The sequence below is a fragment of the Cynoglossus semilaevis genome, chromosome 17, assembly GCF_000523025.1.
Source record: "Cynoglossus semilaevis isolate Cse_v1.0 chromosome 17, Cse_v1.0, whole genome shotgun sequence".
NCBI lineage: Eukaryota > Metazoa > Chordata > Actinopteri > Pleuronectiformes > Cynoglossidae > Cynoglossus > Cynoglossus semilaevis.
This window is the reverse complement of record NC_024323.1, coordinates 7,693,562-7,717,302: the sequence shown is the minus strand read 5'-3', so window position 1 is coordinate 7,717,302 and position 23,741 is coordinate 7,693,562. Positions and strand designations below refer to the sequence as shown.

The following is a 23,741-nucleotide window of genomic DNA, read 5'->3' as shown; positions in this document are numbered from 1 at the left end:
GTGGGATGAAGAAAGTACTTGGTGACTCTAAGCTAACAGAGACAGTTTTGTCTTCTTCTTCTGCAGTGTTGCCTCTCCTTTTTTTATCTTCTTCTTCTCCTACTCCTTTTTTGTCTTTAACTTGATTTAACTTGATCCCATTTCTTCCTAACTCCCTTTTATCTTCTTCTTTTTTTTCCGTTTTCTTTTTGATTTTTAAAATAACGCTTTAGTAACAGGAGGTGTAAAAACTGTGAAGCACGAAACAATCAACAAATTAATTTAATGACTGTGTAAATATCATCACCTTTATCTTCTTCTCCTTCTTCACGTTTTTCATTTCTTCTTTTTGTCCCTGTCTTAATTATTTTCCTTCTAGTCCTCCTTTCCTCTCCTCATCCCATCCTTTTTTGTCCCCCTTCTTTTTTCATCTTCACTTGTTCTGATTCCTCATTTTCTTCTCCTCTATCATTCTTCTTTTCCTCTGACTTTCTTTTCCTGTTCTAAAAACCTTTTTTTAACTTCGATGGAGTCTTCAAAATCGATCACCACAGATTTGAGGCAGGGACCGTTTCTGTGCTGCCTGTTTTGACTAAAAAATGTTAATTGTGAAATTCACGTCACCATTTTTGACGCAAACCTATAAAGAGCCGTGTGTATTGGCACGCTGACTCACGCTTGCCAAAATGATTTACTCCTGATACTCAGGCCTCGCCGCTGTAAGCTGATAAGGTCACTTCCTGTTTTACTTTCCGTCAGCTCCCGTGTTATCTCTCCTCTTAACTCTATCACTCTTTGTCAGGCCTGCTAAGACAAAGGATGTGCTCAGTCTGCGTTCAGATTGTCATCAGAGTTGAAACCAACTTTGAAGAGAACAAAACATGGGGGCAACTTAATACAACCTGTCCATTGTTAAAGGGAAACTTTGTAGAAAGAGTGGGAAAGAGAGTGGTTTGCCACTGAGTCACACTGCTTTATGGCTTTTCCTTGAACAGGGCTGAATAGCAGCTAATAATTTATTAAAAACTATACGAAAACTTTATGGCAACACAAACAGAGATGGCGGGGGGGCTGTTATAAAAATTACTGTGCTTTTATGTTCTGTGGGAAATTCATGGGGCTCAAGAACACACACACACACACCGATGCCTTGTGATTAAATCATCATCATCGTCTTCATCATCTTTCTCAACTCCCCATCAAATATTAGACTAAGGTTTTTAGAAATATAGTCTGAAGATGTAAGATTCTCAGTAAATTACTGGAAAAGTCAGGTTGAAAAAAATGAAGACTGAATGTGAACATGTTTGTGTCTCTGTGTCAGGCACTTACGTCCACTTCACCCTGGTCAATGACATAAAAGTTGTCTCCTTCATCACCTGGATGGGAAAGATAGAAGATAAACAGAGAATTCAGAGTCTGAAGAAAAACACTCGGCATTAAACCAACAGGAAATCTCATTCTTCAGATTACGCTCAGTGGTGAATAAAACATTAAACCAAAAAGGGAGGAACTCTGGATTCAAAATTATCTGTCAAATATTTGGACAACAGTTTTGTGTGAGCTGGCCAAAAATCCCTCACCAGTCTTAGGTTCAGTCCAATCGTACTGAAATCAGAGTCAGACCTGCACTAACTTAGTGATCTTTATAAATACATTTCACACAGTAATTCATTGTACCTGGATCACCGACCAAAACCACCTTTCATTACTTTTGGATAACAATTTGGATGAAAACATGTTTGTTTTTTTCCAAAGTAGTGGTTTTAGCAGAGCATATGTTACAGCATACCAATGTCCGCATACTTGAACGATGAATAAAAATATTCCCAGTGTTTCTTCTCCGAGACCTTTGATGACAAATATATTAGTTCAGGTCTGACGGCATCCCATTGCATCCTTGATGTTGCTGTGCTTTCATAGTGAACCTTAAACCCTTGAAAGCATTGACAGGATGTAGGTGGCTGACGTCCACTAAAAGCATCTAGTCTGGAGATAAGGCTGAAAAATGGCAAAGTGTTCCTTTAATTATGCTATCCATTACATAGGGCTGAGGGGGGGAATTATTAAAAAGGACTGACAGCCAGAATCACGGGCAGTGTGCAGCTCTCCCTGCAGCTACCTTTCTCTCACAATGAGATATAAGTACAACCTCATTCACAGGTACAACCGGCTAATGGTGCATGAACATACATGACACAAGCATGTTCATGTGTGCACATCCCAGGTACTGAGGGTGTGTGTGTGTGTGTGTACTAGTGTTCTTCTGTGAGTGTTGGCTTGAAGGGCTGGGAGTGTCTCTGTGTGCAAAGTTCACAGGAGTTCACACGGCTAATTAATATTGAGTGGAGGGAGCTCGTTAATCATACAGCTCTATTTGTCTGAAAAATACTTCATGTTGGTGTGGTGGTCTGTCCGAGGAGACACACAAACCTGCTGCAACCTAGCCCTCTTTGCCCTCTCCCTCTCACTGCCTGTGACTCTCTCTCTCTCTCTCTTTCATCTAATCTATCTTTCTTTCAGTTCCCTCTCTCTCTCTTTCTCTCGAGCGCTCTTTCTTCTCTTCTACTCTTCCTGTCTATTATCACCTTGGTTCTCAGGCCTTTGTTTTCCACCTTTCCAATTCCTCTGTGCCTGAGAGCTCAGGCAAATATTTGACTAAAGCGTGCGCAAACGTATAGACATAGACTCACACACACACACACACACTCCCTCTCTCTCTCTCTCTATGTCTCTCTCTCTCCCCCTCTCTCTCACAGGCTGGTGTACATGGTGTGGTCTTGTTTCAACGTAAAATAATTGTCGTCTACACTGTTATGGTTCTTTTGTGGTCCCAGGAAAAGCAGAAATAAATAGTTACATCCTTGGGTGTAACATTTTGTTCTGTCCAAGACGCTGATGGACTTTGAACATTTTCTGATCTCAAATATTTACCTTGAAAAAGTGTGATTACAGGGAGGACATCACTCATGAGCCCTTCATTTACCTCATTATAATAGAGTAAATTCCGTCTTTGTTTAAATACCAGTACAGCCCCTGAGTCAATAACTCCCGGCGGTGTCTAAACACTCTGTGATGGGCCAGTAGCACAGGTCGTTTCTTGAAGCTGTACAGTAGTCCAGACATTAGCAATGACATCAGCCCTGTGTATATACTATGTACCACACACTATAGTGTGTATAACAATGGGCTGTCCAGGGCTGGGGCCCACTGCAAAGATAGCTAGACTTATTATCACCAAATTAGGCCTTGACAAGCTGCCTGGTGCTGAGGGTAGGACCATCTGAGTAAATATGCAGAGTTTTATTTTTTTACTTCACACTGTATGAGTTTGCAGGCCAGGCCTGTGGAGGTGAAAGTATTGTGTTATAGGACGGTGGCAAACTGTCAGTGACAAAAGTGTGTTTTCAGGATTAAACATGTGCTTAAACATGTCTGGGTCTGTGCCTGATAGGAGTTTGAGTGGGGGGCACTGGAAAAATACAGTCTGTCTGCTGTGAGTTCTGTGTTCCTTCAACGTCCAGAGATGCCAAGTGGAGGCTTGACAGCTAGGGTTATGCAGAGGAAAGAGTTCTGACATCTGGTGCAGAGTGGGAGAATGTGAGGGTACTGTAATAAGAGCAAGTAAGAATTGGATACATATATATTTCTCCTTACTTTAAAAGTTTTATTTGGCTGTTTGCTTTTCTGGAGCTGAATTTCCAGTGTAGTAGTTACAAAATATAGCAATATTTTAAACTGACAAACCTTGTTGGATCACTGTTTCTCCTGCGATGTGAGTGACTGGAAACATGGCATCAAATATGTCACTGGTGAGAAAAAGAGAGAGAGAGAGAGAAAAAAAGAGAGTGAATGAACATGGCTGTCATCATCACAACATGCAAGCAGTCAGCATCTCTGAGTCTACTCTGTCAATCACAGAGCATCTGTGTCAGAATTTAGATTTTTCATCACTAGATTCATTGAACAAAAAATCATTTTCAGAAAAATCAGTAAATACTAACATAATAGCTGAATGCTAATGCTACGTGACTATGTGACCCAGGGCTACAACAAAGTTTTCTCAACTTGGTATCTGAAAATTTTTCAATACCTGCGCAGCCTGACTAACTTTATTGTGCCATAAGTTATCTACCGCATTTGAAATTCAATCAAACACTGCTGATGCGAAGCTCTGCCATGTTTCTCTGCATTATCACAGGCAAAAACTACAGAGTCAAGTTCTGTAGAAACATGACTGTGTTGTAAAGGTGTTTTTAATTGAGTCAATGTATCTAATATCGTCTTAATCTTTTTTTAAATAAACATAACTGCACCTGTGGCTAAGCATTTAATTTCTGTTTAAGCCCTGCAGAGATGGTGTCTCTTCCTATTCAGGTCTTTAAAAAACATGAAGCCTCTGCAGATTAAAGTTCTACTGCTGGGATGTGTTAGAACAAGAGAAATCTTAGAATTCTTCCTTTTCTTCTTCTTACCCTTCAAACACCTCCAGGGTGTATTTATCTATCTAATCAGTTGCATACCACCTGTCTTATAGAGAAATATAGAAAAAAAAAAACAATAAAAAGAGGGTCAGGAATATCAAAGCCATACAGGACCTGCTGAGTGAATGAATGTGGGCAGGTTTGAGCCCGTTCTACTGTAGATTGTCTGCAAGTGTGTGTGTGTTTAAATCAGGCTGTCGCCAATGTCAAAGTATGTGTTGCCTAAGAAAACGTACAGTTTGCACTAGACTGTAGCGCTGTTTTTGCAGTACACTTAGATACTAAAGTGTTTTTATTGCAAAAACTTCCTGGTTAAAAAAAAGCATGTTAACAGATGTTGAGGAGAGATCTGAGGCTGTTACTGAGTGGTTTGGAGGTGAATGGATTCTTCTGGTATTTGTTAATGTGACACTGAATAAAAAACAGACCAAAGGGATGTGGATTTAGGCCAGATTCACTCCTAGGTATGTCTTGCACACTGCAGCTGCCCACTGAGTCATGTCCTGGAGAAAATGCACCGTAAAACAAAACTTCATCTCTCTCTTTGATGTGTACCACCACCAACCAAATGATGCACTGACACATGTTGATGCTCACATCTACAACACATGCTTCACTACGTACACGTGGTGCAATGCATGCCGCTGATACAGTCAACGGTGCATGTCAACACACACTCACACACCTGTGAGAACAACATTGACACCGGCGCTCGCTTATGACACGCTAAACTCTTTGATGTCGTTTAGTCAGCGCAACATCTGCACGGGTGCCCTCACCCCACCACAGCACATGGTAGATACTATTTGTTTGCAAATTTTTATAAATGAAAACATTTACTCACTGTTTCAAACATGCTGTTTGATCAAATATGGTTCATTAAAATTAATTAAATGTAAAACCTAATTAGAAATATTTTAATCTGTCCAACTAATTTGGGGTCATGACCCAGTGTAATAAAAAAGGATTCTGTCCCAATTTCCAAACTTGTCAACATTTATTAAATAAAAATAGGTCGGCCTGGAAAAAATGCAAGTGTTTTCTTGTTGGAACTCAGACTAATTGCATTTGCATCGAGTGTTAAGATCAAAGGTGAGTGGAGCAGTGTTTAGGTAATTACCCTTGACCATCTCCCTCTCTTTTCTCTGCTCTGCCTCTCACTGAATGCATAGGTGAACACAACAAAGACTTTGCAGGTAATTGCTTCCCCTCGTTTTTACCTGGATCTCTTTTTTCTTCATCCTCAGCTTCCGCCCTGTCTACTCTCAATCACTTTTCTCTTCCTCCCCCTCTCAATTACCCCTTTCTTCCTTCTAATTCACTCCTGGCCCTACCTCTTTTTGGTCCACCACCCCCTCCCTGCCTTCTAGATGAAGTGATTAATCTTGTCTTTTCTTATACCTGAAGACCCTCTGACCTTAGGTGAAGGGGCAGCAACCTTTTTCCCAACAATGCCTGAGCTGTTCTGACAGAGATAGTGAGAAAGAACATGGTGTAATGGAGAGTTCACCTGTATGCTAGCAGAGAGAGAACGTTTCTGTCATCCTAGTGATATGCTCTCCATGAAGACATTCTCTGAATTTGGCTGTCACTTTTATCTCTAACTACATTTTTTAGAATGGAGAAATTCATGAAGAAATTCAGAGAATTTGGCTGTTACTTTTATCTCTAACTACATTTTTTAGATTACTTTTAAAAACAAACCTGTTAGACCAGGAGTGCCCATCATTTTGTTTTGTTTTTTTGGCTTGGTAACGACTAAGAAAATGACCAGGCTAGAGTGATGAAAATGTATAATATATATTTACTAATTTAGGTGATAACATGAAAATGTATAATATATATTTACTAATTTAAATCAAATATATGTTGTATATATTATATGTTGGGATACTGATTAAATGCATGTAGCTGTATGTCACTCCTATAGTACTGTACACGGTGAGCACTATGATCAATACAATTTATTAATATTTATATAATAATATAATAATATATATATATATATATATATTCCATTAGGGGTCTACTGGTAGAGTCCAACCCCTGTGTTACTTCGATGAAACCATACAGGCTATGTTGTGGGTGGATTTCATCAGCAACCATCTTGCTAAGTCTAGCTGGCTGTTTTAAGTGGCTGGCACTAATGTTTTTATATATGCCACCTTATCTCTTACATCAACACTAGACAAGAGGACTGCCATATCATTCTGCTTCCTAATGAGCCGGAGCAGGCCGGCTTGCACAAGACCTTCACGTAGACCCCATACACAATGCTCACAATGGCTAATTGGAAGATATTTTGCCAAAGCCAAAAATAATCAACAACACTGCACATTTGGGAAACTCTCTGAGCTCCGTCTTAGCTTGGCAGCAGGGTTCCACTAGTTTGGCTGCCACAGCTTTTGTGCCGTAGGTGCTTAAAGAACTAATTTTTCACTACCTCATTATCAGCAAAGTCAGATTTCAGCTGAACAATAGTCTCTGTTATTTAATTCAAGAGAAAACCATAACCTGTGTGATGGTGTGAGGAAAGTTGAACAGAGCAGCGGGGTGGCAAAAGAATTTAAGCTAGTACATGTTAAGTTACACATGGGTTGTGTACCTTTTTTTAATGTTATATGAAGATTAAAGGCTTTGAAGATACTGTGCTTTCGTTCCCTAATCAACACCTCAGCAGCAGGGGAATGTCCTGAACACATACACGTCAGAGCAGAGAAAAGGTTACAAAACACACACCACCCTAATGTTTCTTTGTTTACCTTGGTAAACAGATGTGATTACTCAGCACAACACGTACACTCTTGAACAATCTCACAAAATGAACCAACCCGAATTAAGTCGATTTTCACTGAAGTTGAGGGAATGTTCATTTATTAGCCTGTTGTGTGACTCATTATGAGAATATCACAGTAAGATGGAAAAGTTTTATGAGGCTGACTGAACGTGCAGTGCTTTACACCAGCCACAGTGACTTACACAAAACAATCAGAACCAGCCATTGTGTTCTGTTAGTGTAAACAATGGCAATTTCATGTTTTTAGTTAACATATACAGTATCTCAAACAGTGGCATTCACACACACCAACACAGATTCAAATAGTGAGTGGGTGAGTGAGTGATTGAGTGGGGAGATTTAAGAGGTATAATTATAAAGCTCAGAGGAGTTCAGGGAGGATATTTATGATATAAAAGCTCTTGGCACGTGCCCTGTGTTTCCCTAGAGCCCTGGAAAAAGATGGCGAAACGAATCCATTCCAGCTACTGCCCATTTCTCCACATTGGTGTAGGAATAGCCACATCAGCACATACTGAAGATAGTTTCAAAAACTCACATCACTTTCTAAACAGTCACCACACCTGAAATGAAGTGAATTGGTAAGATACTAAAAAAGAAAGAAAAACAAAAAAAAACATATATACCCTGGGGAATTGGAAATCACAATCTCAGGGCACATTACCTAAGACAATCTGCTACAGATTATTTCACTGCACTGACAATTCTGGTGCAAAAGAAGAACATCCTTATGACTCATATCAAGGTCATATGGGTGGAGTTGCAAACCTACACCTGCAGCAGCTGAAACAGGGAGTTTCATCTGAAATCAAAACCAGTCAATGATCAGAGCTCCTATTTAACAGTTAGAGACCGACTCCTGTTAAAGTTACGGTAGGTGGCCATGACTACAGGTAAAGAAAATGAACCATTGCTTTTCTAAATCTTCACTGGCCTTTTCCTTAATCTGCCCTTGGGTATGGTCTTTGGGTTCCTAAATTTTGTAGTGTGATAAACATCAGAATTATCAAAGTTGACTTCCTGATCCTTTATTTTTTTTCCAATGGCAATTGCATACTAAAGACTTTTTAGATTCTTAACAGAATTACTGCACTTAGTAGGTTATATTTGTCTCAAAGACCTAAAAAGGGCTAATGTTTTGAAACGTGGAGGTCTACAGAAGTCCACTTAGAGTAAAGCTACGTGATTAAAATGTTGAAAGTTGTGTTAAAAACACCAAAGAGCAAAGAGCAGGCCATGGTAAATCCACACACCTGGCCTTCGAGGGTTTATTAGGAATGTAAACCTGGATCAACCCTGCTTCCTCAAAGACTATATGTGTGTCTAAGTATGAGTGGACTAATGGCCTGGAGTCCCTAAGGGGCCAAGGACGTTTGTGCTAGTGATAATTGTGGTACCAACCACTACAAGGACCTTGTGTCATCATTAAAACTGCAGTAAAAGAGTGTTTGCCACCAACTTTACATTTCACTTGACAGAATGACATAGAATCCTAGAGCACCTCCCTGTGCTTTCTCACCCTTATTACCCAATGATGGCCAATGCTGACTCATCTGTCAGCATGCCTTCATGGAAACTGGCTATATTTAATTGAATGCTAAACCCCGATTTGACATTTCTCACTGCAATTGCGAGTCTACACCACAACATTGATGGAGTGGTGCAATGCAAGGTTCAAATTATGGTCACACTGCATGTGACTGCTCTACTAAATGAAAGGAGACACAGCTGAGGTTCACTGGTGGCAATTTGGGGGTGTATGATAAGAAGTAGGTTAATTTTAAACTAAATTAACTTTTAACACTTTTTTTTAAAAATCTTTTCCAGTTACTTGTATTATTTTTTTCCAGTTACTTGTATGGATATCTCAAGCCCAGTAAGACACGAGTCCAGGCAGTAGTTCTGAGAAAAAATGTTAACTAAACCATGACTGGCAACTTGGACTGTTAGTTTTTCACTGCCAACATTATCTGAGAGCAAATCTAGCTTTACCACCTCCTCACGATGCCTGGCAATATTGATTTTTTGACACTGTTGTGATGCTGGCATGAAAGGAAAGTACTTTCGAGGCTTCAAAGAGAGAAAAGTAAATACAGCTGCATAAATATACATTTCATTGAGAACTTTGTAATGTCATTGAAAGGCAAAAAGCCTCTGTTTTTTAATTGCAAAACATCCAAAGCAACCAGCAGTTTAGGCTAGGTATGTATACAATCATATATATATATATCGCTATATATATATATATATCAGCTAAAAGCCCATAATTTTGAAAAAAGTCTGCGGTGTTACACAATTGGAAACGAAAACATCCAACACTAATGACTATTCCATTGGCATCGGCATGGTGAGACTGAGTTGAGTTTGGCAGCTAAAGAAAAGTCCAGTCTGAAGAGGAAATGTGTTGCAAGAGGATGTGAGGAGAAGTGATGATGTGTTACAGTGTGAAGATTAAACAACCAACTTTGACAGGATCTTGAAAATAAATATGTCACATGAGAACCTTCTGATGTTCAACACAACAGAATGACATGTTGACCCTACAATGGTTTGCTTTAGTATGTCTAAGTTGTCCATATCCTTAGAAAGGGTCAATTGTATGAATGGATGAATTACTTTCTTTATCTTTCTTTCATTTTGTATGGCGTTAAACTCTTGTACCCCCACAACTTTGACTGTATGCACTACTTGCCATATGCTTCATTCTTAATCAGATGGATACATTCCTTTGACTGACTTTCATTTGTCTCCTGTCCAGTGCATACCTTCTTCACTGCTCTCTAATCTCTCTACATATTGGAATGTCTTGTGTGAAATTAAATGTCTACAGAGCTTCCTGTTAGATGTCATCTGTAAACCTGTTTATAACCAGGGCAAGAAGGAAAGTCTCAGAGCTGATCCCTTATGTAACCTCACCCTTACTCCAAATGCACACCACACCACTGTCCTCATAGGCACTGTACCACTCTCACCTACTCTTCTGCCACTCATGAAGTCCTTGTGCAGTACCACAGTTCATCTCGTATAGATTCACTATATGCTTTCTCTAAACCTCATAAGCTAAACTTGATCCAAACAAATCCAATCGCTAGTTTTTGACCTAGTTCCTATTTTGTTTCTATACAAGCCATTTCTAAGCCCAGCTTCTACAAATACTTCCTAAAACATTTGTGTCTCTTCTCTGGTATTTATGTAGAGTCCAAAAATCCCAAACACTTTAACACTCTTAGTTAATACAGCTGGCTACAGCCACAAGAACATCATACTTTGCAAAGGATGATGGAGCTGTTTTTCAGACCATAACTGATGATCGAACTCATGACACCTGGTGATGCAGCCATGATGTCAGCCTGAAAACATCACAAACATGTCCGACCCTGCTACCTCTCCCTTCATCTTTCCTCTCCCTTTCCTATTCCCTCCCTTGCTTTACCCAGCATAATGATTATATGTGTTAGTGTTGTTGATAATCATCACTACAACTTGATTTCTCCTTTGCTTACGCAACTGTCTTTCCCAACCAGCGGCGTACAATTCCTTAACATCAATGGTTTTTCTCTTGCCCCCTGTCTCTAATGTTTATTGCTTGAAGGCAGAAAAAGCATGTTATTTCTCCACTCCACAAGAGGATAAAGGGTCATGCTGAATCAGGTGCTGACAAGAAAACCCTTGGGTGCTCTGATATGTCGACAGGGGATGTGCAGGAAAGTCACACTAGGAAACCCAAAACAACCTGATGACACACCTTGATATGTCTAAGAGAAGGAACTTTACAGAACGTACAACTGAAATATATTCCACACAATATTCTGTATATTTGCAGTGCACTTTTACTTATACTTTACAGCATACTTTTCCTCCTGTTTCTTACTCTTTCGCAGACCTGCGCAAATCCTGACACGTTGCTAAACATAAAAAGCCAAGCTGCTCATCCTGCGGGCATATCTTTTCCTCTTCTCTTTTCATTGGCCCCAATCTCCTCACTTTCAAAAGACAAGCACGTAACGGAGATAAGCATCTTGAATGTAGATTTGGACACAATTTGTCCTTTCTAGGGTTCATATCAAAGAGTGGAAAATTGAGACCAAAAACATCTGAAAGCTTAGGGGCCCCGACGGGTAAATAGATGACTAGATAAGGAAAAGGCTTAGGGCTAATACTGTACACATGGTCATTGTGGGAGTGTTGTTCTTTTATTAACCTCATTAACTTGGACTCAGGGCACTAAGGTAATAGCTGCACAGGTTTTATCAGAGGTGTTGCAGGAAGATATGTATAGTGTTAAGCAACTAACTGTTCAACTGAAACAACCAAAGACAAACATATATAGTGAACTGCAGAGATTTTACATCTTTTAAACAAAACTAGCATTCATTCTTATTGTATGTCAATCTGCTCTATGACTGAATGAAACCTGCAGTACAAACTCAACTGTACCTCAGATATCAAATCTTAGCCTGAAAAGGATCTGGTGCCTTTAATCTGCTTGAAATTCAACCAGTGAGACAACAACAAACCAGTGAGGAGGTCATGGGAGAATTACCATGCTATAACAGGTCTGTTGTGTGTGCCTGTGCCCTGGAACCTATCACAGTAGCATAGACAAAGCAGACTGGATGTATACAATAGGAGGCCATGGGCCAAGCCAGGCTATTTTATAGGCTGCTGGGCTGCTCTGTCCTCGGCTAATGTGCAGTGGTCAGTGTTTGGGTTGCACTTTGGGTTTGCCTGAGCTATAAAGGCACTGAGGTGTTGCAGGGACATCATGTCCTCGCAGCAGGGCCAAACAACGGTTAGGAAGTCACTGTCATGCACACTCGCACATTTAGCCTACTTGTTCATTCACATTAAATGAAACGTGACTGATTTCGGCCTCTAAGTCAAACGTCACTCTCTGCTGGACACACACAAATGTGACTCAGTTTAAAAGACTTGACTTTCACTGTCTCAGCAGTCAACGTGTTTTGTGGATCTTTATTTAAAGACAGATTGTGGTCCTCCACTAATGCATTCTTCCCATTGGAGATATCTGATACAAGTGCTCAGATCCAAAACAGAGGCCTGTCTTTTTTCCCCGTTTCCTGTTAACCGTAAGCCTTACTATTTTCCCATTCTTTTTATGCATCAGTAAAACCTCTTCCACAAATGTGCCGGCAAACACATTAACAAAAAGGAAAACTTGTCAACACAAAAATGCTTAAATATAGCAATGCCCGCACATGCAAAACACAGTGGCTACACACTGATTGTATAAGCAGCTGAAAATGAAAAAGTGAGTCATAACTATCTGGACAACAGTCCTATGCAGACTCTGGGGTTCAACTTGGAAACATGACTGGGTTCTAATGGGACTCCAGACACGTATCACTACTACGTGACTCACTGCTTTCTGAAGAACTGGGGGGATGAGCAGAGTAAGGGAAAGATGGACAGAGATGACAGGGGGCGGAAGAGACAGCAAGGGACAGGTTGTAACACAGCTGAGTGTATGGGAGGAAAAAAGTTTCCAGCTATCTTCGCAACTGAAAGTTGTTTGTGCACAGTGTATCTGTGTGTTTGCTCACACAAGCGTGCACATGTTGATGTGCATGAGTGTGTTTAACGTCACAAGGCTCCAAATTTGCCGCCATCTGTGATCTGTTGTTTCCCTGTTTAAAGGTAAGATGGTTGGAGCTGGCGCGAAGAAGCGATGTGCTGGTGTGAGCTGGAGTGGGGGGTTTGCCCATTAGACCTCGTGCTATGGTTGGTAATGGTGGGGATGGTCGAGGTTCACTCAGGCCTGCAGAACGCCTGTGGAGAGTGACCTCATCGCCTGGCCCTAGCATTGTGGCAACAGCACAAAGCCATGCAGGGGACAGACAGAAGACTACACATGAATGTGGGGGAGGGCCTGGATGGGAATAAGGATGTAGATGTGAATGAGCCTGCATGACTGGGAGAGAGAGAACGACAGGAAGAGAAAGGATGAGAAATAGTGAATTCTTAAAATAGGGAGAAAAGAGGACCACCAGGCTCTCAGGAAGAACAGGGACGAGAACACAGAGAGAGTCAATAAGGGAGTCAGTGAGACAGGAAACACAAACACAACTGCAAATAGACTAAACAACACACAACAGAAACCCGGTGATGTGTTCGTGCTGCTGACAAATGTATTTCACAGCCCACCATAAAATACAAATCAAAGATTCAAACACACGCCGTACTGCAGCTGATCACACAGGGACAGAAACAGGGCCCTTTAATGACAGGAAAGAACACAAATCACTGTAAAGCCACCTCACAAATACTGTACACACACAGCAAGGAAATACCTCTATTAGCTTTATAAAGTCACATGATTACGGGGTCAGGTTGAAGAAGAATTTCTGACAGCCTCTCCATTATTTAGTTCTGCAAAAAAATGTCTCAAATAATGTACTTGAACATCCTATAAGAGTTAGTTGTCTCAAAGTTGGTACAATTGTATGTTAGCAAACTAGGTAGCAACATATTTTGGTTTGAAAATTCAATATGTTTTTAGTGAAGTAATTTTTTTACTATAATGAGGAGTAATTCCTTATCTCCCTGAGCAATTTTGACTATTTCTGTCAATAAATACACCTGAGTAACAAAACTTCACTCTACTCAAACTTTGCCTGTGTTTCTTAATATATCTAACATAAAAGCCTATACATCATTACATCTAAATACACTGTTAGGATAGTTCACAGATTTGCCTTCTTCATGAGTGTTGGTCTGTTCAGCAAAAGCCAAGATTGCACTGATAGATGGTATCAGTTGATATGATCTGTGTGAGGCAAAAACACCCTCTAGGGGCTGTTGTGGGGTAACAACACAATGTGCCACTGTTTATGAGGATGTTTAAGTTGAGAAATCAGTGGCTCCATTATGTCAGATTTACACAAAACCGTTCTGCTGTTATTCTTCATTTTATAAAGAGTATCAGTTTCTGATCTGTGCCCATTAACTGGAGCACGGAGCCTGATACTCACATCTATTGACTTAGAGCCTGATACAAATGAATGAGCTATCAGATGTAATGATGAGAGCTGTGATAATCCGATATGACTACACAGCTTGCGATCACACGCTGCATCTTCTTTGTTAACTGGGGCCATAAAGGAGGCCTTAAATAAACACACAGATCTTCCTCTCTCTCTCTCTCCCTCCCTCTCTCTCATGCAGTTTTTAGTGTCTTTTTCTCCGCCACTGTTTGTTTATTTAACTTTCCTGTCTCCCCCTGATTTATTTATTATTGTTTTTGCACCTCCTCAAGCACCATAAACACAGCAAAAGTTGCCAGTCAGCTTAGGATGTTCCTTGTCCGTCGGCAGGGGTTAGTGGGGAAGGTGTAGAGGTCAGAGTTGAGGGTCAAAGGTCAACTTATCGGTCACCTCATGAGCTCATTACTCTACTTGTTAATTAAAGGATTAGAGGGCAGGATGTAATAACCAGTACCACTGTATAACTCCCTCATGCAGTGAATACTTAATTGTAACTTTTTACCAGCCCAATATTATTTATTTGTTACTATTTAAGCCGTTTCCTGGTTTGAGATCATCTTTGATCTGAGAGCACTTTAAAGATTAAGTCATGCATTTGGTTGATTTATGACTGGTCCGTTATCATAAAAAGAGATTTAACAACTCCTATTAGCAGATGGTAATGTTTTTTTTAGAATACTGCGAACTCTGCTTAGACAGCATAAGGTATGAGGTAAACAGCGTTTCCCAATCCATGCCAGACTATGTGGTTACACTGAGAGCTTCTCCAGTCTGTACTGCCCCCAGGAGATGTTTTTGTGGTATAAGGGCATAGCATTAATGCCAACAGATAGAGGGATACAAGTGAAGCCTGATAAGCACATGTCCCTATTTGTAAATTATTTGTATCATGGGAAACATAAATCCTCTGACAAATTTCCCAGAGGTGCTTTCTTATGCATTCAATCACTGAAAGTGACTCCAAAGAATTGTTTCCGTTTGCTCCCTTCTATCTTCATGTTACATTCATAAATGTAAAAGACATTTCAATCAAAGCCATTAGGAAAAAGGTGATAAAAATAAAAAGTGATAAAGATATAGAAGTTTCATCTATTTCATCTATTATTTTCATCTATTATTATTGACATACAGTATATATATCATTTAAAAAAATAGATGGTTAATTACAGTAACTGTAAAACTTTTACGGTTACTGCTGTAATCAACCATGTTAAAATTAGGTCTAACAAAATGGATCTTATTTGAACATGATTAGTCGTGATTAATCTGCATATACCCTGTAATTTTTTTAGATTAAAAACTTGAATCATCAAAAAACATTCTTTGGGGTCTCTTTCAGTGATTGAATACAAAAAAAAAAGGATTTATGATTCAGAGGATTTGTTTCCCACGATATAAACAGACCCCATACAAATCCTTTGACGGCTCTATTTAAAAAGAAATAAAAATACTTATATGCATACACAAAAGTACACATTGAGCTATTTAATATTTCTTATTAAAAAAAAAAACTAAAAAAGGCTTTGGTTTTCAAACTAAATCCCATTTTCTGAAAACTATCCCTTGAGCTCTGTTCGTTAGCCAAAACTAGAACATTAAAAAAAAGCCCAGGTGTGAAGATGAGGTAATCCTAGTCCATTTAATATGACAATAACTACAGTGTGTACACTGTATAATGACAGCTGTGTGCAGGCTGATTTGGGTGTTAAAAACCCAGGCTCAGCACAATAAGAAATCAAACACCTGTTCCCAGCCCAACTTGTAAGCCTGTGTGTCTATTTGTGTGGGCATATCATAATGAGGTCATTAAGGCAGCTAATGTTCAGAGGAAAAGGAGTTCCGCCCTGTGGCCTTCTGGGAGCCACAACATGGCAGAGGATCTATCGTTAGTGGGAAAAGTTCAGTCGAGGTCAAAGCGATAAACACACAGACAAACTGTAGTGTGCATTCATTAACGTGTTTTTTTTTTTTTTTTTTTTTTGTTTTTTTTTTTGTTTTTTTTTTTTTTTTTTTGTTTTTTTTTTTTTTTTTTTGTTTTGTTATTGGTTGTTTTTTGTTTTTTTTTTTTTTTTTTTATTTTTGATTTTAGTGGTTTTTTTTTTTTTTTTAGTTTTGATTTTAGTTGTTTTTTTGTTTTTTTTAGTTTCGATAACCAAACAGGGGAGGCACAGCAGCTGAGACCATAAAATGTCGACATATGGGACGGTGTATTAATCAGAGACTACACACTCCCAGCTGGAACTGTCACGTGTAAACTTGAGAATGTGTTCTAGTGTGTTTACATCTCAATAATGATAATGTAATTCCCTCCATCGTCTGTAGTGATACTTGTATTTGATTGCTTGTTGAACACGTGTATGTAGGTGAAAAAAACAAAAATGCTTGATTTGGTGAAAAAAAGGTGAAAAAAACAAAAATGCTTGATTTCACATATTCAAAAAACTTGTAGCTCTAATGTAAATTTGGGCTTGATCAGGTCTGCAAGATTACTCACTGTAAAGTGCACATAATATTTTAAAATACCCTCTACTGTAGGTTTCATTTTTGAGGTCACCAGGAAGCCACAGCTGCAGTTCGCTTATCATCCAGTAGGGTCTAACTGCAAAACCAATGTTTCTCATAGACGTTTACATTTTTAAACATCTTCTTTTGATAAAAAGTTAAAAAAGATAGTGCTTGTTTTTCCATGAGGATGAACTCGGAAAGTACTGGCAACCAGAAAACACATTTAGAAGTGTTGACGTTTCATGTATTTACAGTAACTAATGGATGACTAATAAACTGTTTCGTCACATACATACAGCAACTATCAACCCACTAATGTATTCTGACTGAAACACAAAGCTCTTCAAAAACAATCCAATAAATACGTGAAGAGGAATTGAACCCAAAAGAACAGTCTAACACCAACAGGCAGTTGTCATGACATCAAGTGGAAACAGTCAGCTGTGATTACGTCCCTACAGACAGAATGCCAAAGAGCAACATTTAAACTAAGCAGCTCTTCACCGAGAGAAGAGGGTCTGAAATAGAGAAGGACACAGAAAAAGAGAGTGATCCATGCATCTGTTGGTGTGCGTCACTCTGTGACAGTTTTGGCACATCTAAAGATACCAATGTGCTTCACCCAAGAATACAGCATTTGCGATCAAAAACTGTACTTGAGATAGTCTTCAAGTTTTACTGTGATGACAGTTGTTACATCTTGTCACAACACATGGTGTGTATGAGTATTTACAATATTTTACGAAGTGCAGTAATTACACAGCCAGGTTTTTTTCTGTAGCCCATGAATCATGTTCAAGTTTTTACAGTAACCAGGCGAAGTGCACAGGGCCAGCTGGCTGCTCTGTAGGGGTTTTCATTAATGGTGAAGGAGCACATTTGCTATACATCAACGTTCTTCTTTCTGTTGATGCTCCAAGCACAGCAACCGCAACACAACCGCAGTGCGACCAAACCACCAGCCAAGCAGCCTGCCGTCCAGCATCACCAGCTGGAAGCTGGGAGTGAGACAGAACAGAAGAGAGGGAGACAGTGAGAGGACTAAGAGCTAAAGAAGGAAAAGTTGGCCAACTTTCTGCCATGTCCTTACACAATCAACCAGGAACCTTCAGCTGCGCTTGCTGCAGTTTTACCCCCAAATCCCACAACAATGTATTTCTGTGTGCACATCAAAAATGGCTGGTACGTGGTGTGTGCGGCGAGACAGGGGACATGACAGCCAGTCAAAAAAACGTCTTCATCAAGCACGGTTGAACGGGGCTGACGACATTACTATTACATAGAATGCCACAAGGTCGTGGCTTCTACATTAAAACCTGATGGTTTATGGTCTACTGCCACATCAGCCACCCAAGTGCACGGTTTTTCATACTGTCCGGACCTATCACATGTTGTGTTCTGCTCGCGGCTGCTTCAGGGGCACTGACGTGCAATCAGAGGCCTGTGTGCGTTGCCAGAGGAGCGCAGTAAATTGTCAGCTGACGAAAGTCTGGAGAGTGTGTGTTTTAAGTTTTTAATCTGTGGAGGCATAAGCCAACAGGAAGGCTCCGGTGTTTTCCTGTCCATGGGACATAATGGATTCTCCCCGCCAATGAAACATTATTCCGGCTGGCAGGCAGGGACGCCAGCCACCTGAGAGTCTTTCCCACAACATCCTCTCCCTTCTTAGAGCCTGTTCCAGGCATCAGTGGAGATGGTGCACAGATGGACCGGTAAAAGGGAGGAAGAAGAGAGGAGAAATGGGAATAACAATAAACAGGAGCAGATGGTATGAAAAAGGTATGGACCATTCCCAGTCTGAACAGACCCACAGGAATTAATTATTTAACCCAAAGTAATGGGTGCTTTATTGCCCGAAAGTGAATCGCATAATATTACCATAACACAACAATGTATCACAAATATAAATCTATCCATTTACCTCATACATTCCATTAAATGGCTTCGTAGTCCTTCTCCTCAGATATAATTACTATCACAACCCACTTGAGCACCTGTTCAAAAAAATGGTTAGGACAACCTTCAACAAGCCTACGAAGAGGGTAGGTGATTCCAGTGACTTAGAACAGGGCCAGTTCCTGGTGCAGGATAGGCAACTTGGAGTATTATAAGAGCCAATCTACTGAGATGCCTGAGTAAAAACATCTCTAGATGTGACTTCATTGTTCTTCCAATAATGAAAAACTAAAAAAAGAAGCCAGCATGATTTAGTTTAAATTTTTGGTGTAAAAATATGTGTTTTTTACAGTTCAGGCAGTTGCTGGTGGCTTTGTAATGCTGCAGGTGTCATCCTTACCTCATACTCTGGTTCCCTGGAACATGAATGACTGTATATCACCACAGGTCCATCCTTGCTGATAGTGTCTTTCCTTTTTTCGATCACATTTTACCAGTAGGAATAAACACCATGTCATGAAGATTAAATAATCTTTTAACTGTTTCCAAGTCCAATATATCACCTTTAAGGTATGGTCACAAAGATAATTCACATTATAGATGTGCAGCTGAGTCTGCAGTAAATGCAGTAAGAATTGTTTTAGCATCTTGTTGACTGCATCCTGGTAGATGTAAAAATCTTCCAGGGCAGGCAACACTGGCACACAGTGGCCATGAGAGCAATGTACTCAGCTAGAACTACTGAGCAGCTCATCAACACACACTCCTGCCCGCATACGAATACACACACACACGAGAGAGATGATGTGCAAATGTATCATAAGTCCTGGAGATGACAGTGTAATGCTTCTGTACCTTCTCTCGTTGTCATCCAAGTGAGCAAACAGCACATTCTTGGAGATGGCCTTTGCCAGAGCTGTCATGGTCTTGTAGTCCTTTGGAATCACCTGTGTAGACAAACCAAGAATAACCATTACAAAAGAGTGGACTGCCACAACAATGTGCAGGTGGACACATGAAACAGACCAGCACTAATACAAAATAAACCCGACTTCAAAGACCAGCTTAATTGAGTAATTAAAGAGCAGCGCCCTGGCAAACTCTGAAAGGAATATCGCACACATGTGTCGGTTTATTTTTGGGAAAGCCCATCTGTTCAGGAATTACATTCAAAATGTCACACGGCCCCTAAAACTTCACAAGAGACCTGAACTCATTCATAAAACATGCATTTTCAGGTCCCACTCTGCGGTGTGTGTGTGTGTGCGTGTGTGTGTGTGTGTGTGAAAAAGAGAGAGATGGAGAAGGACAAGAGCGAGAGAGAGGGAATGACTGTCATCTGTAACCACAACTAAACCACAGAGGTCCATACATGTAGAGAGACATCCGTGAAGAGAGAGTGAGAAGGACAAGAGTAAGGAAAAGAGGAAAGAAAAATGTGGAAAGAATAAGACGACTTCGCTGCTGTGTGTGTGTGTGTGTGTGTGTGTGCATGTGCATGCATGCACGTGTTTTGTCTCTGGGTTAGGCTGTAATTACGTTAAACCAACAGATGTCTCCACATGAAGACAACCACACCAAAATGCATAACATGCACACTAACACACACACACACACACACACACACAGACCACATTACGTGTGGAATAAAAAGAGATGTTTTATCTCTGTCCAGTGTGAAGTCAGTGGACGGAGATAAAAGAGTTCATCATGGCCTGGATATTCAGTTAGTGGAGGGCACAGATATCCAGAGGGGCTCAGTGCTAAAGATATTTTCTTCAAGTTTTAAGACGAGGCAACTTAATGATCATAAAAGAGAATAATTCTCCAGGTGACTGTTTAAATGTTCTTTACCAACTTCCAACCTGCAGAACTGTCTGTCCTTTCTAACTGATCCGGATGAAGACATTCTTCAGGCTCTCGGCAACTAGGGAAACAGATGGGTCAAGGCCACGTGGGAAAAATGGATTTCAAACAACACTAACAAGAAGTTATGAGAGGAAGTCGGTCAAATCCAGGCGTTAACTTTTGGTACGTGCACATACTTTCTCAGTCTAAGAAGTTAGACTGGGGTTGATTTAATGACAATAGCAAATTGCAGCGGCGGTTAAAGTACAAGTGAGAAAGAAAAATATTTGTCAAAGCAGCAGTACTGTATGTGTCTGACATTGAAGTAGTTATTGAAGTAGCTGAAGTGGTTAAAGAGCCAATCAAATCTTGTATATGTCACAGCTTTAGTTGTCGGCGTGTTTGTGTGTTTGGACGACATCATCAGATGTCATCAACACATCTGTATGAGAATATTTCTCAACACAAACATCACAAGCTCGGCTCAGTGTCTTTGTGATTACAGCCTGCTTATGGGTGTTCACGCCATCATGTCGTTAATGGTTTATCAGCTTAATTACAAATGAATAAGCGGAGTAATGACACAGTGACGAGGGAGTGTGTCTGTATGTGCGCTCGTAAGTCACTGTTTCTGGCAAACCAGTGCGCTGCACTGTGGCTCTGCTAAATTATGGAATGAACTTGACAGGTTTGCCACGGCACTGCCAGCTCTGTGAGCCTGACAGCATACGATGACAAAACACAGGCGCTTAACTAATCTTTTATTTTTAGCTTCCATTCGACTGAACAACATTACATGTCATTCTGTCTAAAAAAAAACTAATACGAGTAAATCAAATAAAAAGTTATTTGTAGCGAGTGTCTTCTTGACAGCTTTCAACAATTATGGGTTTTATATAAATGGACAAGCATAAGAAGGCTAATTTGCTAATTTAAGATGAGTGATTAAAGGGCCTCCATTTTTTTCTCTAAATAGATTTGCCTTGTGGAAAATCTTAGTTAGAATGAGTCACGTACACTTGAATGGCTGTGCTGGACTAAAAAAAGCAAATTTTTAAGCTTAAAAAAGACAAAACCATCACATCATCCTGGAGATGAAATGTCAACCATGTCCCAAAACATGAGTGGGAGTCTATCACAGTCAATCCTCTATCACCAGGGTCATGTTTGTTTACATGCACTGAACATTAGTTTGGCAGCTGATTCATACACTCAGTGTTTGAGTATATGTAATTAAACTGAATTGGCTGGTGTTTATTATTGTCTCTTCTAGCTTTAAACTAATTATCACTCATCTAATTCTCACATTGTCCCACGTGTTAATTATTTTTGATGAGTGATGGTAGAACTACAGTTTTGTTGTGTCCTCATGTTTTTGCCCAAAGTAGTTCGGAATTTAAAATGTTGGCTAATTACGCAAACGGAGAACCAACAACCTGTGTTCTCTGTGTTGTGGTCACATGCAGTGCAGTGTTAAAACAGTTTGATGAGCATTGATATTCCACCGTGTGCATGATTTGGATATGTGTGTGCATGTTTGCTTGTTCATGACTTTTTCAAGGCTGACCTTGCGCACGTAGCTGACGGCGTCCTCTTCGGTGTAAACCTCGGCGCTGACTCCTCCTCTGCGACGCCGGGCTTTGACAACTGGGTTTGGCGGTGGAGGAGAGACCTCATCATCGTGTGAGTCAGACTGGCTGTTAGATTTCTGGCGTGCCATGATTTGCTTGCATTCTTCCTGTTAGAATGAGAAAAGAAGCAACATTGTCAAGGCCCGTGACTCAAACCCAACCCATTACATCGTTTTTATGTGGCCCTCCAGAGATTATGTGTGCAGTAGCAGCAGTAGATTGTCCATCCTTGATTGGGTAATTGTGCTTCTCAAGTACTAACCGGCTTAATGACATTGTACATGGCGAACCTTACATTAAACAAAAACAATAATTTGTCCTATTTAGAAAAATCAACATGGCTGCAGATTTGGAAAAGCTGCACCACTGTTTGGCAATTCTTAGGTTTTGCACCAATATAATCAGAAATGAATATGATGGCCCAATAATCTAAGACAAATTATTTTTCTGTAAAATTGTGGAAAGAATAATCACAATGGTAAAGTCATGGGCAGCTGAAATCTCAGTCATTACATATCAATTTAATAGATAAAACAAAAATGTCTCACATTATTATGACAATCAAAGCAGAGTAAAGACAACGCATCACTGACACTGAGTAATTTTTTCAATGTTTCTCTGAAACTAGATGTTAAATCCAAAACTATCAGCTCAGCACTTATATAAACACTCATTACTTCCACTATTGGTTTCAAAATGCACAGAAACAAACTAGATATATGTAGTGGGATAAAAGGCAGTAAAACAACACATGTCAGTTACTGTGAAGAACAGTCGTCAGCTTGCACTTCCCCTCATTACTTCCTGGTCCTTCCTTCCCCTGACTTTGCTCCCCTGGTCGCAGCATCATAATGACATCTGCACTGTGATGATGCAGAACTGTGTACATGTTCTGCATCATCACTGAGGGAGGCAAACACCCCTCAGGGCACACACACGCACATTACACTTTCTTCCTGCTTACGCAGAGTCACTGCTTCAGGGAACACAGCCAGAAGCAGAGGGGAGGTAGAGTACATCTTACGAGTGTATGCACACGCACTTCTATGCAACACACACACACACTAAAAATGTATTGCTCACATAGAATTAAATTGCAGGTGTAAAGGACTACAACCTCCAGACACGATGGCAACAGAGACAAAACCAACACACACTTATGTTCTCTTTACCAGTAAAACATGCTGGATGTATATACACTGTCTACAGACAGAGGGCTCCTTCTTTACCACCACAGGCTGTATGCCAGGGTCAATATACTGTTTACGATGCTCTTAACTACTACCGTAGATTCCCACTGGTTACTTACACTAGAAAGTACATTTCATCATGTCAATGGAGTTAGCTTTAGGTGCTAGGCTAGGATTGCTAGCAGAGGTATTTACCATGGCATGGAGAGCCTCCTGCTCAGGGCTGCTAAATGTCCATCAGCCTGTCACAGGCACAAGGCATCAAGTCAAAGTGTGTCAAAGTCAGCAAGGGCATTAACACCTGACACACATGTCACACCTCAGCAGCAGCAGCAGCAGCAGCAGCGGCGGGGGCAGGCGCACCGGGCCCGCCGGGGGCACCAGCAAGGGCCGGAAGGGGGGGGAGG

The 23,741-nt window shown here is 40.3% G+C and overlaps 1 protein-coding gene and 2 long non-coding RNA genes across 7 annotated transcripts in view; 2 read left to right on the top strand and 1 right to left on the bottom strand.

The window, feature by feature from the left end:
- prkar1b (protein kinase, cAMP-dependent, regulatory, type I, beta) overlaps positions 1-23,741 on the bottom strand; it is a 46,193-nt gene that overhangs the window by 16,139 nt on the left and 6,313 nt on the right. For 2 of the 4 annotated variants that reach the window (XM_008329857.3, XM_017040598.2), the window contains exons 3-6: positions 22,081-22,251; positions 19,521-19,612; positions 3,727-3,788; positions 1,312-1,358 (exon numbers count right to left, since the gene is read on the bottom strand). In XM_008329857.3, the coding sequence (XP_008328079.1) occupies positions 1,312-1,358; positions 3,727-3,788; positions 19,521-19,612; positions 22,081-22,251 (372 nt within the window). Of the gene's footprint in view, positions 1-1,311; positions 1,359-3,726; positions 3,789-19,520; positions 19,613-22,080; positions 22,252-23,529; positions 23,674-23,741 lie in introns of those variants that run through there. The other 2 variants (XM_017040597.2, XM_017040596.2) reach the window with 2 other exon arrangements.
- The window catches only part of LOC103393041 (uncharacterized), a 102,773-nt gene that overhangs the window by 72,826 nt on the left and 6,206 nt on the right, over positions 1-23,741 (top strand). Inside the window, exon 4 of one of the 2 annotated variants that reach the window (XR_003052469.1) lies at positions 20,537-22,074. The exons of the other annotated variant lie outside the window; for it this stretch is intronic. This is a non-coding gene — a long non-coding RNA (uncharacterized LOC103393041). Of the gene's footprint in view, positions 1-20,536; positions 22,075-23,741 lie in introns of those variants that run through there. 2 annotated transcript variants of the gene reach the window in all.
- LOC107989883 (uncharacterized) lies at positions 16,363-17,020 on the top strand. Its single transcript, XR_001761414.2, has 2 exons — positions 16,363-16,627; positions 16,666-17,020. It is a non-coding gene; the product is annotated as an uncharacterized LOC107989883 (long non-coding RNA).